The 19,857-nt window shown below is 44.4% G+C and overlaps 1 protein-coding gene across 3 annotated transcripts in view; it reads left to right on the top strand.

Annotated features, from left to right (window-relative positions):
• COL22A1 (collagen type XXII alpha 1 chain) overlaps nucleotides 1–19,857 on the top strand; it is a 262,270-nt gene that overhangs the window by 227,172 nt on the left and 15,241 nt on the right. For all 3 annotated transcript variants that reach the window (XM_075085891.1, XM_075085889.1, XM_075085890.1), the window contains 12 exons: nucleotides 2,905–2,949; nucleotides 3,398–3,445; nucleotides 5,339–5,452; nucleotides 5,569–5,622; nucleotides 7,784–7,837; nucleotides 8,663–8,716; nucleotides 10,241–10,294; nucleotides 11,602–11,655; nucleotides 12,372–12,425; nucleotides 18,060–18,113; nucleotides 18,611–18,655; nucleotides 19,579–19,632. In XM_075085891.1, the coding sequence (XP_074941992.1) occupies nucleotides 2,905–2,949; nucleotides 3,398–3,445; nucleotides 5,339–5,452; nucleotides 5,569–5,622; nucleotides 7,784–7,837; nucleotides 8,663–8,716; nucleotides 10,241–10,294; nucleotides 11,602–11,655; nucleotides 12,372–12,425; nucleotides 18,060–18,113; nucleotides 18,611–18,655; nucleotides 19,579–19,632 (684 nt within the window). The remainder of the gene's footprint in view (nucleotides 1–2,904; nucleotides 2,950–3,397; nucleotides 3,446–5,338; nucleotides 5,453–5,568; nucleotides 5,623–7,783; nucleotides 7,838–8,662; nucleotides 8,717–10,240; nucleotides 10,295–11,601; nucleotides 11,656–12,371; nucleotides 12,426–18,059; nucleotides 18,114–18,610; nucleotides 18,656–19,578; nucleotides 19,633–19,857) is intronic.

Genomic DNA, 19,857 nt, shown 5'->3' with positions numbered 1-19,857 from the left:
GCTGCAAACTCCTGAAAGTGTATAAACTCTGAGCTTTTGTTATTTGGGTCTGCGCATGCTCCCACATAGCATTAGCAGTGTTTCTTTTCAGTGCCGTGCTTTTTTGGGGGCAGACTCTTTTAAGTTCTTTTCATTATTTGCTGGCTTTCTCTTTTCCAGTTTCCTTCCCCGTTACTCAGCTTGTCAGATGCAGTTATACCCTCTGTGCCTTCCTCCGAGCATCTGCATTCTCTGAGCAACGTTTGCAGCTTGGCTCTTGTTGTCAGCCTTTTCTAACTCCAAGCCTCTAGAGTCCAGCAATCTTTCCTCTACTTTGGGCTCTGCTTCCAGCTGCCTGTTCTCTGATAATGCAACAAGCTGAAGTGCCGTCATCCTACATCTGGTTTGTTCATTTTGACTCAGAAAAGTGTTCTTCAAAGGCCACTCCCTTTTTGCAGTCTTGTACCTGTCAACTGTTTGACTTTTCCTGGGAATGCAGTAGTTTTCAGATTTGTCAGCCATGGCACATAGCTTAGTTTCTTATCCTGGCTTATTTGCACCCTGTTAAAGACTTCACCAGCTCCATATCACAAAATGTTCAAGAAAACAGGTCCATCCTTTTTTGTCTCGAGGCAATCTGATACCATGTGGATATCACAGCCATGCTTAAATCTTTCCCAGGATTTCAGTTTTAGTCACTCCCTTCTTGTATGTTTTTTCTCATAACTAAGAATTTTTTTCTATATTTTTCTTTTAAAAAATCTTCTTTAAATGCTCAAATTCCACTGCTAGTACCATGTCGTGTTTCAGAACCCTAAGCAGAAGGCTGTCAGTAAGCCCCATGGTAGATATAGTTTATTGATAGCTATGCTAAGTGTCACATGAAAGACATTTCTGCATTGTCTTTTCTGTGTTACTTTCTGATCCGGGATGATTTTCATGGTGCAAGTCTTTGCGTTGCATCGCACTCCTTTAAGCAAGTGCTGTGTGAGTCTGCCTGAACAAAGTAGGTCTGGGAATATAAGATCAGTGTAACTGTTATTCAGGCAACCCTCCTCCCGCTTGCAGAAGTGGTTGAGAACTACAGTGGAGAGGGTGCCAAAAGCTTGAGCCGACAGTTAGCATCTGTGAAAGAGAAGGGACTTTGTGAACATCCCACAACCTTTCACATTCACATTGCTGCTCTGTGGACAAAGCAAAACTATAAGTGGTTATAATGTTTCCTTATATTTGCTTGATTCCCCAGAAGGACATCTGTGGGAATTACGAGCTAAGAATCTCCTTCACACTTATCTTCTCTCGGTTCTCACCTGCAGAAGGTTTAGTTCCTCAGAAAACAAGCTTTCATCCATGGACTTCAGTACTACTTCAGTTCTACTTTAGCTCCTCGTCAGTTCATGTTAAATATTCATCTCTTAGAAAGTCAAGGTAACTGAAGGGTTGATCACCCAGAAGTCTTTAATGTGGACATAGAAAAAGAACAATCAATATATTTTCCCATTTCCTCTCTCCTCTAGCAAAGGTACAGGATTTAAGTTCTAAGTGAGATACAAGGATGAAATGCAAGTTTGCTCTATAGCTATAATTAATGGCGTAGCAGGGTATCATAACTTTGCCTGTGTGCACACACAGTACACTTAAGTAAGTCATTAATCCCCAGGTGGCCAAGTAACTCCCTATTTGGTTGTCTGCATAAATAATACAGTGAGCTGACTGGAGACAACAGACCAACCTGAGACAAGGTGATCGACAGAATGCCTAGTCCCCTTCCTGGCAAAGCATTTGACCAATTTTTAAAGGAGCTCTCTGGGTGGAAATTTTGGACAGTCTCAGAGAGCCCCTAGGTAGTCCCTCCTGAGCCTAGACCAACTGAAAGCCATTATTTGTATCTTCAGTGGGTGGGGAATATGGCACCATCCCAGAGACCTCTCCAGGTAGGTCCTGCTGCAGAATCAACAAAACTGAACACAAATAAGATGCTTTTACATGGTCAGTAGAAACTGATCCTGCAGATGCAAAAATGGACACTTAGGGCAGCCTTTTGTATGTGGCTAAGATAGACAGAAGATATTTTGTATGTTCTTTAAGGTACTCAATAAGGATGGAACATTCATATGCTTGAGTGATGACCTAGGGTGATGGACCAGCTGGATACAGGAATTTATCAGAACATGGTTTGGGGAAATCACACCCAGTCCAACTGAAAACACTACTGCAAGGATCCTGGCAATGCAGATTTCTGTCACCATCTGGACAGTGGCCAACTGTCCTGTTCAAAAGATTCTATTTCCCATGTGAACATTACTTCATGGAAAAATTTAAAAATAATCTTTTGTTTTGTTTGCTGTTGTTGTTGGATTTTTAACCAGCTAAGGACTTGTTAATGATAGGCAAGAGATACCCATGGGGAAGGTGGGGGAAGCCGTCCCTTTTCCAAACCATGACTTGCTGGACCTTAAAGTCTAAGGATGCTTGTCATTTCTATGCCTTCATGTTATGAAAACTCACACCGATACACCCCGACAGACAAACCAAAAGACTCATTGGTATTTCAGGTTTGCAAGGCTCGTGCAAAGCAAGGTCTTGATTTTGGATGTTGCAGGTGTCTTGAGGGATTTAAAGCTTCATCCTTCACACTTGCAGTTCATGGTGTTTCCTGTGACCAGAAGACAAGCTAAAGCAATTTCAGTCTTTGTGCGACTCCAATGAATTTAACAGGGTCACACAGTAGATACGTGAGATTTAGGAGGGGTTCAGAGGACATTAACGCTGCAGATATTTACTGTTTGTCACATGCAAGGAGCAGTGGTTCTCAGTGGCAGAAAGTAAAATATGTGCTAGTCTAGAGCAGTCAGCAAAGTGTGGGAGCAACCAGGGGCTTATTGCATGACAATGTCACAATTTTTTATTTCTCTTGATCTGCAGGGTCTACCTGGAAATCCAGGGGAAAGAGGACCTCCTGGAAAACCAGTATGTAACTTCATTTCTATGTTACATACTCCTTTTAACTCAGTTTCGACCTGTACACCTCACCTCAGAAGTGGACTTCAGTGCATTTCCACTGCTGCTCTTTCCAGCAGAACAACTGGGGAAACTCTAAGAACCACTAAGAGGTTATGATAAAAATACCTGTGATGGTTTTGGAACAGTATGAGAATAACTGGATATCCTGCATGTAAATAAAAGCCAAAATTTTAAAGGCACTTTCTTAGCACCACTATGAAGTACCCTCAGCAAAAACTCATCGCAGGTGTGATGAAGTGCATTGTTAATGTAGGGCAGAAAGTATGTGTTTGTCCCAGTGGGTTCTAGGTAGGGCAAGGGAAACCAATGAGAGTCCATAAGCATGTTCAGGCAAATTTCTTATACCTTCATGCCTTTTAAAATTGCTTGAGATAATGAATTTCTCATTCCACAGGGTTCCTCGCCCCTGCTCTCTCCAGAGGACATAAATCTCTTAGTAAAGGTAATCAGCCTTTGATGATGGTGGGAGTGTATCTGTATGATTCAGACCTGACTAACGCTCTGTGATGGGAAGGCATCTGGGCTACAAGTGTGGGGCCTTTAAACACTCTGTCAGAGCTTGAAACTTGCAGGTCTCCCTCTTGCACTGGTACTGGGACACTAGAACACATGCTGGACATCAAAATCCAATGCCATTTGACCGTCCCCAGCAGTGAAATGACCGACAAAGGTCTTTATAACATGGTGTAAATTACAAAAGCTCTGAGTCTTTTTCAGCTCTTTCTGAGGTGTGCATTCCCAGGGAGAGATAAACATTGTCACGTTGTATCACCTAAACCAGAAACCAGAAACCATTTTAATAAAATGTCTGATTTTTCACGTATACCTTCAACAGTGACTGGAGCAATTTTGAACTGTGGGTGCAAAGTCAGTTTGCAGGTAATTAACCAGATGCACCCGTGTTTCAAAAGTCATGATCTGTCTGCTTTTACTCTCCATGGTAGAGAGTTGTCAGTGAAATAAATCAGTATTTGATAGGTGTTGACTGCAAAATCTTTACAGATTTATGTGGGCTGAGTTGGGAGATTTTTAAGCGGTCTTAGGACATGGCAAGAAATCTTTTCTTATGGATTAAAAGACACTAAAACATTACCTTTTTTTTTACCAACCCCATTAATAAAAGGACCCTTTAAAGATTGCTACTGTGAAATGCCTTCGTTGAAGAGCTGTCTTTCTTATGGAACCAACTATTTTTTTCTGGAGATTTCACTGTATGGTATTGTTTGGGATTTCTGACCAGGACAATAGCAAGAGACTGACTCTTGGGTACAGGATGTCATTCTGATGTTCCTTTGTTATTTTCCTTTCATTATGTTTTGGTTAAAACACTCATATGGCTTGCATATTCTTTCTGCTTGGTATTTTTTCACTCCAGATGTGGTACAGATGTATATAAAGCAGCACCTTGAAATCCCAGGTTAAATTAGGGCTCTGTTGTTCTGGGTGTTTCTCAAGCACTTATAATGTAAGTAGATAAATATGCACGTAGGGACTGAGACTTAGAAAGACAGTTTACCCCACAATTTTGCAATGGAACATTGACAGACTTGGGTGTTGGAGCAAGGTCTCTTAAGTCTTGGCCCGATGATCTGTCTGTTGTGCTACGATGTCTCTTATAGCCAGGACTCACTCCCCTTTTCCTGAAGGGGATCTGCCTTTGAAATGGAAATGTCGTGCCCATGGTGTTTCATTTCCTGAGGGTAGTAGAAATGTAAAGACTACTGACATGGTGCTTCAAAATGTTTTAGAAGGAGGGAGGTAGTAATTCATGACAGAATTTGTCCAGGACACCATGACATTCACTCAGTCCTCACGAACTCCATCAGATGAGTTCTCCTGGGCCATGCTAGGTGCTGAATACTGTTTCCCTTGCAGAACAGCCTTTCTGACATTGTGCTGCACCTCGCTTTTCCCTAGCAATCTGTCCCCTCAGCAGCAACCCAGTTCTTTCAGACTGGTGTAGTCAGAGTTTTCTAGTAGTCTTGTAGCTTCAAAACAAGGTTGGTTTTGGTAGTCTTGCTTTGTCACTTTCTGACCTCCCCATTAGGAAGAGCTTCTTTTTTGGTTTCTTGATCCTAGATGATCACTTAGGACCTGTCCAACTAGAACTGACAGGGAGCATGTGTGCACTCAGCTGCTGACCCTTGCTCTGCTCCACCTTGCCCTCATTTCAGTTCTGTCAGGCAAAGTAACCCTGATCCTACCCAGTGTGGTCAAGCTTCAGAGCCCTCTGTATTATATGAGCACCACACTCCTGCATTCATAATGGGTGTCTGTAGGGTCTGCTAAGTGCCTTCAGTCTAGTGCTAATTTATTTCTCCATGTTCTCTCCTAGGACGTGTGCAGTGAATGCCCTCCTGGCCCACCAGGACTGCCAGGCATCCCAGGTTTCAAAGGTGATAAAGGTCTCCGAGGACCACCAGGTAGAGATGGCCAGGATGGGAAAATGGTAAGAGAGCTGAAGAAGTGATCATGCCCTGGATGTGGTGTAACCTTGTTTTTCTTGTAATATTTTAGATGGTTGATTTTTGTTTTTTTAATCAATAACATACTAAATCATTGCAGGGGAATGCTGGTCCCAGAGGTCCTGCAGGCCCACCTGGACTGGATGGCCCAAAGGTTGGTTGGTTTTCTTCAGTTGTCTGGTAAAAACTTATTTGTGGCTAGTTAGTACACTGGCTGAAGCAGGATCTTGGTGGCATCCGTCTCTGTGTAAAGAGGTAGGACTGGCCTGTTGGGTGGGCCGTGTACTCACAATTCACTGGAGTGCCACATGCACGCAGAACTGCACAGCTCCCCACATGAACACCGTTTCACTTAAATAGTGTCTTCCCCCATCCCTTTGTTCACCCAGAGACTCACAGACACACACACACAAGTCAAGGGCTTGATTCTTGATGTTGACTTTCATTACATTGGTGTTATGATGACAGATAAGGACTTGACAGTAAGTTTCAATCCAAATCAGGTAAGATATTAAAGCCTCAACCGTAGCCGCCCTGCCTGTTCCTCTCCTCTTTGAATCCTATATGCTTGATCACTTAAATTAAGGGTGATGCAATGGGCTGCTGAGCTCTATATATACTATCTGCCATGGTGGTTTTATCCACAGACTGCATGTTTCCTGAAATATGCTATAGGAAGAACTGCTTGTTTCAGCTATATGTTTCTGCCGAACAGTCTAGGGACATAGGCCAACATAAAACTTCCAATGTCTAAAGGTTTCCAATAATGTTACATTTCAAGCATTTCCCATGAAGAGGTCTGTCATCTGTCTGCTCACAATGCCAGTGCCTAGGCACAACCAAAACCTTTAGAACGGCCTAATGTGAAATAAATCAAAACAAATCAATGAGGGCAGAGGTAAGGTGATTTCATAATGGGCCACAGTTTCCTCCAGACTTTCCTGCATTACTGACCTACTGTCTAAAACAGTTTCTGCTATTTTAACATATTTGTATTTGCACTTATTAGAGTGTTGGACAAGCTATTAGAGATTAATTAATTTTATGTCTTGGAATTAAAAGTGTGGTGGGGAGAACAGTAGAGTCTCAAAAGTAAATACAGGGTTCATCAAAATGAAACTATGTACTGGGATAAAATTTCTAAAATAATTAGCAAACCATAAGCACTGGCAGAAATGCCAAGCAGAGACATACCACGTCCGCTGCTTTCTTATATGCTGTGAGAAAGCAGAGATTTGGGCAGCAAGATTGAACATTTAGGTGAAGTAACAGGACCAATTTTAAACTGTGTAGATGTGCATAAAATAAAATCAAGTAATTGATAAACAGTCGGACTTGTATTCAGTAAAAAGGCAGATTCACACAGTTTGCATATGTTAAAAGAAAATATTGTAAGGCTGCTAAGAAGGTGCAAACACAGTCTTTGTGAATCTTTTCTAAATATATTAGGAGGGTCCTCGCAGTGAAAGACCCAAAAAACTTTGCGCTTTCGAAGCTGTAGTATATTGTCGTTACCAACACAATCCAAACTAGTATTAGGTCCCATTCTGAAACAGAGCTGTAGAACTGCAGATCTTTGCTCATGAGCAGCTTCACGCCTTCTGGCAATATGAATTAGGCCTCTTTTAATTAATAAATAGCAGCCCTCACTCCCCCACTTGCCTCCTAGCTCTCATCTAGTAAAGCAGAGAATTATTTCTATGGCCAGCAATTCATCAGCGTTCTGTGCATTGTTCTCAATTTGTTCCCCTTATTTTTCACGATGTGAGACTCATCTTGCCTTACTTTAAGCACTGATAATACAGACAACTACATTTAAGTTAGCTGCCTCTTTCTGTTGTCACTAGGACAGAAAGAATGAGGGAAAGAGGAGAGCACTTTCTGGGCATGAATTTTCTGACTGCACGTCAGAAATGCCATTTTTATTGCTGCTGTCCCTGAAGGGAAAGGAAATTACTAGCTCATACTGTGGACTACTTTGTTGGGCCAGATGATACCTTACCAAGGTCTGATTTAGTGAAGTTGCTAACAACCTGTCTACTTTCTAAGGATGTGGAAGTCCTCGTCATGTCCATGACACTACAACATAGAAAAAGGACTATGCTGGGTCTGCTCAAAGGCCATTATTCACATATATTTCTGGATCTAACATTGGTAGTGAATCTCTAGGGAAGAATTTAAGAGGAGGACAAGTAGGACTCAATCCTAATTTATGTGCTTTTTGCTCAAATGTCCAAGTGCTTTATGAAATAGGTCAAAAAGCTGATAGAGTACTGAATCTAAGTGACTTTCAATGGCTTTTTCTTCATCACCAGGGTGCTAAGGGAGACCGTGGTATGACCGGGGATGCAGGAGAAAAAGGCGAACAGGTAAAAACAGAGCGTGGTTTCTGACAGTGCCATCACTGTGATTGTTCCTTCATCAATAACTCCTATGATTTTGGTAGAGGAATACCCTTCTCGGAGGCAGAAGAGGAAGATGGGAGCTTTTCACCGCTGATAAACCTCCAGTGGGCTGTGCTGAAGAGTGGAATTGTAGCAGTCCCCCACAGGCTTCCATCCCCATCTCCCATGAAAACCTTCCCTTATGATCTGTTGCCTCACCTCTAGATTGGATGCATTCAATTCTCTACATTAACCAACGTTTAGTCATTTCCCCTAGATGAGATCCAGGAGGTCAGATGTCTTTGGGCTAAAAAAGCCAGTGTTTGTCCTAGAAGATGAATGTAAGGATAACATCTTTTAGGAGGGACTGAGATGCCACAGGAAAGAGCAGAATCGTCTAAATTAGAGGAAACTGTCATAGTTAATTTTGCCAAGGGCTGAGTCAATAGTGTAAGGTGCAAATCAGCACCTTTTCAATGAGATTTGTAGGATATTTTAAACAGATTTGGTTTCTTGCCTGATCTCCTGCCTTGTACAATTCCACAATATCTGTTCTCATCGACCATCATTATAGACTAAAGTACACATTAAGAAAAGTACACCTGAAATCTAACTATGTTCATTTCTGAAGTGCGTGCTTTGAAAACCAAGGTTTTGCTTTAAAAAGCCATGGTTTCTTATTTCCTTATAACCAGCTTTCTGTGTGTTGTCTCATTTTGACGTTACCTCACAACGTTCAGTCAGCAGCTGTCTTTTACACAACTAGAGATTGAATAATGCATAAAGAAAATCTCTCTTTTCATTCTGCAGGGCCACCCTGGAATACCTGGCTTCTCAGGGGCTCCTGGAAATCCTGGTCCACCTGTAAGTTCCTCTGTTGCAAAGATGGTCCTGTATTTTCCTTACTAATAAAGGTTGCTGCAAGCTCCATATGGAAGGAAGGACCATTCCTACCTGTCTGCGTATTGCATTTGCATTTTCCAGCAGGTTCCTAATGGTCCCCTGAGTGCATAAAGTTCCCCACTCATGATAATTGTTATTTAATACATCGGCCGCTTTTCACTGATTGCTTCAACTCGCTCTGTAAATTGATGCTAAGGCAATTATGATGAAAATTCTTCTGCAGAGACTACTTAGTAGTATGTGTATAGGTGTTTCCTTATATGTGGAGTAAGTTGTCAGTCTAGACCCAGCAGATCTAAGAGTATTTTAGTTCTCAATTTTACACAGTTGTATGAGACTGGATTTTCTGTAATTTTCATATTCTGTGGGTTACTTTTGAATTAAAAGGACCTTTACATGTGTCCCTCTCCATCACAGTGCTTCTCATTCCTAGCTCTACTCTCTGCAAATACAATTATGCTTCTTTGTATTTAAAAAGGGGTCACAGTGCAGAAGCAGGGTTGAAATAAATAACTTGGCTCTCCTGCTTGTGGTATCACTGCTTATGCCCTCCAAGAGTTGGGACTTTTCCTGAGCAAAGGGCTTTTCTTTCCAAACCGCTTCTCTTTGCCCACAGTCATCACCACTCATATTGCTGCTTACGGTGCAGTTTGGCTCTGCCACACTAAGGGCGTGCAACCTTCGTCTGTTCTGGGGATTAGCACAGTCTCTTCAAAGCTGAATTTACATTACACTGACTAAATGACAGGAGGTACCAGAAAAGAGGATTAGATTAAAATTCTGTTTTCAGATGGTAGCAGTACCTGAAGGATGCTGTATGCTTTGCTGCTGGGACAACACGTGGACCTGCTTTGTGGGTCATTTGTGCAGCCATGAGCATTATTTTAGGAGGCGCAAACAACACAGATGTATTTACTGTGTCTGTATTAACCTTATGTTACCACAGCCATGGGGTTATTCCAGTAGGATTAAAATGCTTAAAATTGTCCTATGGGACCCTCTGAGTAGGCTCATATTCAAAGGAAATGTGCAAAGTAAAACTGAGCCTGTCAAAGCAGAGCAAAATATGATGTTCTCCTACATATTTTTTTTTCTTCAACTTTTACTGACTTTTTTGTCTGTTGGCACTGACTTGTGGCTCCAGGAATTTGCCTGCCACAGAGTGTGCTTCAGACAACTCCCGTATTTTCTACTCTTCAGAGTTATTTTTGTCACAAGATTGGCTTTTTCCTATTTGTCCCCTATTTTCAGAAGGAAGGGCCAGGAACAAACTCAAGTATCTGACTATTTCTTTGGATCAGCTTCGGAGGCTGATTGAATGCAGAGGTTGGCATCACTTTTCTGTGATGAATGAAGAAATGATGGAATGAATGTTGAACTGAGTGACTGAATAAAACTTCAGTGTTGCCAGCTGTGGTAGGGAGTGTGTTGACAGATGTACAAAATGTGTTAATCTCTCATGTTGTTTCTGCTTTATTTTTTTAGGGACCAGATGGGGCACCAGGACCAGTAGGACCAGCAGGAAATCCAGGAGACACAGTAAGCTCTAAGCTGTGTGTTTCACCGCCAGCTTCACCTATACTTAGCTTTGTAAAACTGAGTTGGAACCTACATAATGTCCTTTGAAAGCTCCCCAAACTATTCAGCCTGAATCAACGCTACACGTGCAAGTAGGACCTCCACAAATAACCACAGATTACTCTGTTGCAGTTCTGTTTACTCACCAAAAGAAACTCCAAATTCACCAGAGCATAATCTAGTCCATGGGACTCCTAAGGAGGTTTTTGTACCTCGTCTGTCTGTCCTTGCTATTAACATCTCTTAGGCTCTAGAACAGGATGACTAAATCTGTAGGATCCTTCATGACCCAGGCTAACACCTGAACTGTGTGTGTGGATTGTCAAAATGAAACCAGCAACCTGTTGAAGGATGTTACAGCACAGGCTGCTCAGCTGCCAGGGCCTGAGACCATTCCCTGGCATGACTGAAAACACTAGTCCAGATGTAACCTTTGAGAAGTCCCTGAAAAATTTTGCTACTGCTGTTTCATTTGAAGGATGTTCAGATGCTACTTTATGCAACAGCAAACCCTGTGAGAGATAGGTGATCTGATAAACACTAACTTCAGGTTGAAATAGAAAAAATGAACCTTCCCTGAGTAATGCATGCTGTTGAGCTGGAACAGGTTGAGACTGTGTAATTCTATGATTAATTTCTAGAGCAGGGTTTCCTAATGAGCAAGGTGCCTTTTGCAGATCCATTTCAACCTGAACTTCATAAGTGAACAGAGATGGTACTTCTGATGGCTGTTATCAAATCAGTGAGAACTCTCAGCAGAGAGGCCAGAGACTATATGGACAGGCTGGCTGAAATTCCCTTTCAAACGGGTGATCAGGGCTGAGACACTGTGAAAGACGTGGGATGCTACTGCCCATAGCATGTAGTCCTGTGGAGTAAGGGGATTTCTTGGGCCTGTCAGCAAGGCACTTCTCCATAACTACTCGTTTGATAGGTATAAAATATATATCTTCTACTTCCTGGCTGGACACCTCATGAAGGAAGCTAAAGACTAAATATTAAATATAATTAAACTTCAGAAAAAAATTACCAGTGATTTCAGGGGTTTCTCCATCCGTAACAACTTATAACTAATACTGGATGCTTTATGTGAAAAGAAAGGCCTCCAGTTTAAACTAGAAGGAATTTAAGGAAACCTTGTACACTCTACGACATGGGCTACAAGACCAGCTTCTCACATTTGTCAAACTCTACATTTGATAAGTCTTCATCTGACAGAAGCATCTGTGGAGCTTGTCTGACCTGCAGTGTTTCTGCTTTCTTTCCAGGGTAAAGATGGCCCTCCAGGCCCACAGGGCCCACCAGGGTTGCCTGGACTTCCAGTGAGTGCAGTTCAGCTCCTTCTAATTCAATACATTAAGCTGTTCATAAACACATAGGGGTTCAAAAAAAAGCTGTAACATTTTTGAGGTGCTTTGAAAGCGGTGCATGATGTAGAACGGTATCTGTCATGTTGATGTTATGTCCTTGGTCCAGGACCGCATGCATGCTGTATCTGATGTCTTGAAAGCTCAGTGTTAATTACTAATGTGAATCAGGTCTGTTCCTTATCTTCCTCCTCATTGGAAGAAATACTCTTATTTAGAGCACAAAAAATCAACTAATAGCTCCAGTGTAAGAGCACAAAAATCCATAGACCGGAATACTGTCTTTATCTGAATCCGCAGTTGAAATAATTCCTTTGCACTGACTCAAGATCAAATGCATCTTGGGCATAGACTATTCTCCTCTGGAAAATGTATTAGTACAACATTTGGGGTTCTTTTCACCTGTCATAGGGATAGGGCCAGAGCTATTTGTAGTGTGAAGCAGCCTAGCTGAATGAGGACAATGGCATTATAATGATTTATATCGGCTATTTTTAAAATCCTGTTTCAAGATTGTTAGAGTGCTCGCCTTGCTGAACAGGAGGAAACCCCTTAGACTTGCCATATTGGAAAGGGAAACAGTTTATGCTGTTACAGTGGTGTGGCAAGGAGTGGTTTGTATCTTCCCTATTGACTCCTTCCTCATACCCTGTTTTGCATTTCATTTACAGGGCATTGCTGGGAATGATGGCAAAGATGGCAAGCCGGGATCTCTTGGGGAACCGGTAAAGTAATTTAAAACTGTTTTACTCAGTCAATCAGAGCCTGGATCCAATTACTGCTTTTGGACCTGCCTATCTATGGAGGCCTTAGGCGGTGCAGGGAGCCTGTTTGCACGTCTTTTTTTAACACCAGAAGGACTATATTGTCTTGAGCAATTTATGAGTCACACATAAGCAATCTTGAAAAGAAACTGGGTTCTTTTACTTCTACAGCTACCATAAATATACTAAGACTCAGTGATTCCACTTTTACAGCTACTGTAAATATTGCAGAGGAAGAAGGTTTTCTTGTAACATCAAACGTAGTGATCTATTTTTTAGGTAGAAGATTATGGGGCATAAAAGGTTCAGAGGAGGTGTCTTCAGAGAAGCCTTTTCTGGATTGATCTGTGACAGTTCTGTTGTCCAGGATTAGAGGTTTTATATTTGATTTTCTCTACTTACTCTATATTTGCATTTGTTGAGGGAAAAAAAGCTGAGCCATGAAGTTGTCAGCCAAAAGGAAATGTTAATAAATTGGGCAGTGAATGTTATTCCTTGCAACTGTGTTTGTTGCATGAGGAATGTGCTTCCAGTATCTGGCTTTGCCAGCTTCTTTCTGTGACTTGTGAAATGGGACCTAGTGGTTCTGTGAAGAGCCAAGTCCCCGGTCATTAGGAGAACTGGTATGTGGAGCAGCACTTGTCACAGCGCTGCAGACAGTTGTGTGCTTACATCAAAACACCTGGTTTCTACATGCAGATGCCGATATTGTATGTGCTCACTAAGTGTTGGTACAGTTCTGTGCGCTACCCCTTCAACTACCCCACCAAGGCAAAGGGCTCCGGAGCAAAGGATCGTGCCGGAGGAACCTTCCTAAAGCAGCAAAACCACAGCAAAAGCATGAAGGCAAAAGCACAGGGAGAGAGAGGGTAGCCCAGCGCCCCCAGAGCGGGAACAAATGAGCTCCTGATGCGGCAGCTCTGACTCAGTGTGGGCCAGGACATGAGCAAAGGCAGCAAAACCCCCTCACGTACAAAAGCAACCCCCAGGGAGCACGAGCGACCAGGACTGTGGCGAACAGGGTGTGGCGCAGCAGTTTATGGAGGCAGGGCATGCAGGGAAGGCGAAGTGTCTCTCCCAGCTCAAGAGGTAAGTTTGGTAAGTTCAGGTGGTGAGAGGGAGCATAGCCATGGCATCCACCAGGTGGAAGGCTCTGTCCTCAGCACTAGCCAGAAAGGATGTGTCAACCCAAGAAAACACACAGCCATCCAGGTCTCTGGCTGCAGGGAGGCCACCAGCTTGCGCTGGAAACAGATGGCAGCAGAGGGAACAACTGTATAAGGTGTGATCAGGTAGACTATCTGCTTGGCCTGGTGGCAGAGCTAAGAGAGGACATAGATAGACTGAGGAGCATCAGCGACTCCGAGCAAGAGAGAGACTGATGGAACCATGCTCTGACCTCCCGGAAACCTGAACAGGGTCAACCACCAGAAAGAGCCCGTGATCAAAGAGATCCGGTATCATCCCCCCACCAGGATATAGGCAGGGTCTTAAAGGGGAACTACAAGTGGAAACAAGTCCACAATCAGGGCAGCCAGAGAACCCTTCCCTTGCCCACCGCATCCCCCGCAGACGCCCCTGCACAATAGGTATGAGGCTCTAGATGCGGAGGACCAGTCAGTGGATGATGTGGGTGCCAATCCAGCTACATCAGAGGAGTCACCAAGATCAGAAACACCTACCCCCCATGTTACCACCACCTCCACAAGATAAAAAAGATGGGTCATAGGTGTAGGAGACTCCCTTCTGACGGGAACAGAGGGTTCAATATGCTGGGCTGACCTTCCTCATAGGGAAGTCTGCTCCCTCCCAGGAGCCCAGGTTGGAGATACCACTAGGAAACTTCCTAGCCTGGTACGGCCCTCAGATTACTACCTGTAACTGCCCTTCCACATGGGCGGTGATGTAATTGCAGTAAGTAACACAGGGGTGATTAAAAGAGACTTCAGGGCTTTGGGACAGTTAGTGAGGGAATCCGGGGCATAGGTTCTTTTCCTCCCTTCTTCTGGTTGGTGGGCAGTGGTGTTGAAAGGAACAGGTGGACCCAATCTGTCAATACATGGCTCCATGGCTGGTGTCACCGACATAACTTTGGGTTTTTTGACAATGGGATGGCCTACACGGCACCAGGATTGCTGGCGTCAAATGGGAGCTATCTTTCTCAAAGGGGAATGAGGGTCTTCTCTCAGGAGCTTGTGGGCCTCATTGACAGGGCTTTAAACTCGAGGCGAAGGGGGAGGGGGAATATATCAGGCTTGCCTGTGACAAGCTGTGGGATGATCCACAATGGTTAGAGGGACGGGCTGCTAGTGTGAGCCCTCAACCTGTTGCCCAGAGGCATGCTGGGGACACTGCAGCACAGTCGAAGTCTTGTGGAGATGAGCTGGGGGCTCCTGAGGTAACAGGAGCCAAGAAGGAAACTCCCATGAAACACCTTAAGGGAAACAAGAGGCGTTCCTCTAAGGAGACATGGCCCACAGCCCAGATGAAATGATTCTATACTAACTCGCACAGCATGGGAAACGGACAAGAGGAGTTGGAAACTACGGGGCTGCTAGAAAGCTATGAACTGATTTCCATTACTGAAACTTGGTGGACAAATTCCATGACTGGAATGTGGTTATCAATGGCTACAGGCTGTTCAGAAGGGACAGGCAAGGAAGGAGGGGCAGAGGTGTTGCTCTCTACATCAAGAAATAAATAGAGTGTGAAGAGCTGTCTCTGAAGAATAACCACGAGCAGGTTGAAAGCTTATGGGTAAGAATTAGAGACTGAGGCAACAAAGGGAACCTTGTGGTTGGTGTCTCCTAAAGGCTGCCTGATCAAGGGGTGCCTAATGATGAAGCCTTCTTACTCCAACTCCAGGAGGCTTCACGCTCGCAGGTTCCCGTCCTGCTGGGGGACTTCAACCACCCTGACATCTGCTGGAAAAGTAGCATGGTGAGCTGTAGGCAATCCAGGAGATTCCTAGAATGCATTAAGGATAACTTCTTAAGCCAGGTAATAAGCCCTATCCGAGGGGATGTAATACTAGACCTGGTGGTCACCAATGCAAGTGAGCTCATTGGTGATGTCAAGACTGGAGGCAGCCTGGGCTGCAGTGATCACACATTGGTGGAGTTCACACTCCTGAGGGATACGGGAAAAGCGAGGAGTGTAGTCAGGACACTAAATTTTAGGAAAGCAGTCTTCCAGCTCTTCAAGCAGTTAGTCAGCAGGACCCCCTGGGAAATGGTCCTCAGGGACAAGGGAACAGAAGAGAGCTGGCAGATCTTTAAGGACACGTTCTGTAGGTTGTGAAAGCTCTCAGTTCCCAGGTGTAAGAAATCAGGCAAGGAAGCGAAGAGACCAGCATGGCTGAGTTGAGACCTGCTGGTCAAACTAAAGAGCAAGAGGCAACTGAACCGGCAGTGGAAGCAGGGACAGGTATCCTGGGAAGAGTATAGGGATGCTGCCTGGTTGTGTAGGGATGGGGTCAGGATGGCCAAGGTGCAGCTGGAGCTGGATTTGGTAAGGGATGCAAAAAAATAACAAGAAAGGCTTCTACAGGTACGTCAATCAGAAAAGGAAAGTTAAAGAAAGCGTACTGCCCAATGAACAAGAACGGTGGCCTAGTATCAACAAACGAGGAGAAGGCTGAGGTACTCAAGCACTTTTTTGCCTCAGTCTTCACTGGTAGCCTCTCTCCTTATTTCTCCCAGGTCGATTGACCACAAGATGGAGACCAGGGGGATAAAGCCCCTCCCACTGTTAGGGAAGATCAGGTTTGTGACCACCTGAGGAACCTGGATATACACAAGTCTATGGGACCTGATGAGATGCACCCCAGAGTCCTGAGGGAACTGGCGGATGTCATTGCCAAGCCACTCTCCATGATATTGGAAAAGTCATGGCAGTCAGATGAAGGCCCTGGGGACTGGAAGAAGGGAAACATTTTTCCCATCTTTAAAAAGGGTAGAAAGGAGAACCCGGGGAGCTACTGACCTGTCAGCCTCAGCTCTGTGCCTGGGAAGATCGTGGAACAGATCCTCCTAGAAGCTATGCTAAGGCACATGGAGGACAGGGAGGTGATCCAAGGCAGCCAGCATGGCTTCGCCAGGGGCAAGTCCTGCCTGACCAACCTAGTCGCCTTCTGTGATGGAGAGACTACATCAGTGGACAAGGGAAGAGCTATGGATGTCATCTGTCTGGACTTCTGTAAGGCCTTTAACACAGTCCCACACAGCATCCTTCTCTCTAAACTGGAGAGATATGGATTTGATGGGTGGACTGTTCGGTGGATAAGGACTTGGTTGGATGGTCGCATCCAGAGGGTAGGAGTCAATGGCTCAATGTCCAGATGGAGACTTGTGATGAGTGGTGTCCCTCAGGGGTCCGTACTGGGACCAGTACTGTTTAATATCTTCATCAATGACACAGACAGTGGGACTGAGTGCGCACCCTCAGCAAGTTTGCAGATGACACCAAGCTGAGCGGTAGAGTTGACGTGCCAGAAGGACGGGATGTCATCCAAAGAGACCTGGACAAGCTGGAGAGGTGGGCCTGTGAGAACCTTATGAGGTTCAACAAGACCTGGGTTGGGGCAACCCCCAATATCAATACAGGCTGGGGGACAAAGGGATCAAGAGCAGCCCTGCAGAGAAGGACTTGGGGGTACTGGGGGATGAAAAGCTGGACATGAGCTGGCAATGTGCACTCGCAGCCCAGAAGGCCAACCGTATCCTGGGCTGCATCAAAAGCAGTGCGGCCAGCAGGCCGAGGGAGGGGATTCTGCCCATCTACTCCACTCTGGTGAGACCCCATCTGGAGTGCTGCATCCAGCTCTGGAGCCCTCAGCACAGGAAGGACACGGACATGTTGGAGCGGGTCCAGAGGAGGCCAGAAAAATTATCCAAAGGCTAGAGCACCTCTCCTACGAGGACAGGCTGAGAGAGTTGGGGTTGTTCAGCCTGGAGAAGAGAAGGCTGCAGGGAGACCTTATTGCAGCCTTCCAGTACTTAAAGGGGGACTATAGGAAGGATGGGGGCAACCTCTTTAACAACGGCTATTGTGATAGGACAAGGGGTGATGGTTTTAAACTAAAGGAGAGTAGATTTAGACTGGATATAAAGAAAAAATGTTTTACAATGAGGGTGGTGAAACACTGGCACAGGTTGCCCAGAGAGGTTGCGGAGACCCCACCCCTGGAAACATTCAAGGTCAGGCTGGACGGGGCTCTGAGCAACCTGATCTCGTTGAAGATGTCCCTGCTCACTGCAGGGGGGTTGGACTAGATGGCCTCTAAAGGTCCCTTCTAACCCAAACCATTCTATGATTCTATGACATTAAAACCTTGTAAAGGTACACCAGTCCAAAGGTTTAAGCTGCCTTTGGACCTCAAAGGCTGTGTTCGTGACTGTGTGGGTAACGGTATGTATGGGAATGTCTGTCACTACAGTCCTTCTTGTATGCGCCGACTCCAGTGTTGCTGGAGAAACCCTGAGCAATCACGGTCCTCAGTGCTGTTACATCCTAAGGTAGAGGAGTAGGAGATTTTCAACAGCAGAAAGATGGACCTGAGACTCTCACTAACATGTACATTATTGTTTCCCATAGGGAAAGCCTGGAGAACCAGGCCTCCCAGGCCAGGAGGGTGCCAGAGGCTTACCGGTAGGTGCTTCTCTGATGGGTTCCTGTTCTGTACAGGAAGCTTTTGCTGGGTAGATGAACACCTTTACTAATGCAAACCTATAACCAAAGATCTTGCCTGGGTGAGAATAGTCATGGCATGGTGACTAAATAAATAAGTAATCAACACAAATCAAACACAGGCATTTCCAAATCCTTCATACTTGGAGAAGAGTAGGTCCCTTACCTAGGATTTAAAGCACATAACTTCATGACACACCTTCTACCAGCTGTGGCCCTTGTGCTCTGTTACGTATCCTCTGAAACGATGGGGACAAGGAAATTTAGGGCTAAATAATCTGTGGGCTGGTCACACCAGGAATACACAGAGTATAGTCTTGGTCTTGCAGCCTAAGGAGCTATGGAAGTAATGTTAGGCAAAATTGGAAAGGTTATTAAGTGCATATTCAAGCTAGAGTTTTCTTAGTGTTTCAGGCATCAGAGTAATGAGCGATTGTTGCTTTCATTCTCTTTTGTAGGGTTTTAAAGGTCAGAGAGGAGATACAGGTCCCCCAGGCCCCCAGGTAAGTAACACATACCACATGAATGATGATCCTGTGGAGAAAGATTGTGTGAATTGAAGCTGGCCTTTCTGAGGCAATAGGTAAAAATTATAATAGGTCTGTGTTTAACATGCCTGTTTTCAACCCATGGCATAAAATCACAGCAGCTGTCTTCATTCCCTCTGCTGAAGTTCTGCTTCTAGGTAAGGTGAGGCAGCTGGTAGAGCTGCATCCTCTGATTCTCACTTCGAGATAGCCTTTTGTGAGAAAGTTTTAAGGATGCCTCCATACCACATCCCTCTGGTACAAACACTGATGGACGAGGTGAGGCACTTGTTATCATATATTAGCTCTCCTTGAAAAACACTTAAGAAGTGCAAAGTAAATTGAGGGACAAAACTTACAGAAATGAGAATAGAAATGTCTCTAGCCCTTTGACTTAGTTGCCTCTGGATCACAAAACCCAAAGCTCAAATCCTGTATGAAAAGTTGGTCTCCTCTCAGTTCTGAGCAATGCAGTACAAAAAGCTCCTGGGCATAGAAAGTGGAATACAAAACTGAATGTCCTTCTGCCTAATTCTGGCATTTTACAGGGAAATAAAATGCTGTGCTTGCAGGAGCTTAGCTGCAAAATCCAGTGCTGGAGTTCCTCATCTATTCCTCGTTACGGTAGTTTCTGTATCATGAATAGATTGGAAATGAATATTTCTAGCAAATATTCTGCTGGACAGCAGTGCACTGCCTTGTGCATCAGTTATAGAAGATGCTTCTGGGTTATTTTTATAAGCTGGGTGTCATGTATGGTGTACGAGGCTCATGTTGGCTTTAGAAAGTTTTCACTGAGCTCAGTCCAGTATTGCAGAAACTCCATACCACTTACAGTGGTGTTACTGGTCTGTCTTCGACCTTGAGCTGATCTCTCTTTCCTGTTTGCTGAATTGCAGGGGGAGCCAGGTGCGACAGGTCCTGCTGGGCGTGAGGGGCCACCAGGGAAGGATGTAAGTGTAACATTTTAAGCAGAAACTAATTTCCTGCTCTCTGACAAATGAAGATTTTCATTCACAGTGACCTTGACCTAAAACAGCTGCAGAAACTGCAATAAAGGGTGAAATACTGCAGCAGAGCCCAGGGAATGGTTTGTGCAGTGATCATTAGGGTAACAAAGAATTTGAGGGCTTTTGTCACTGCTCAGCTGCTGACACTTAAATATCAGCTGTGTCTTT

Source organism: Phalacrocorax aristotelis, chromosome 2 (genome assembly GCF_949628215.1).
Source record: "Phalacrocorax aristotelis chromosome 2, bGulAri2.1, whole genome shotgun sequence".
In the NCBI taxonomy this organism is placed as follows: domain Eukaryota; kingdom Metazoa; phylum Chordata; class Aves; order Suliformes; family Phalacrocoracidae; genus Phalacrocorax; species Phalacrocorax aristotelis.
This window is presented reverse-complemented; position numbering and strand designations above follow the sequence as displayed.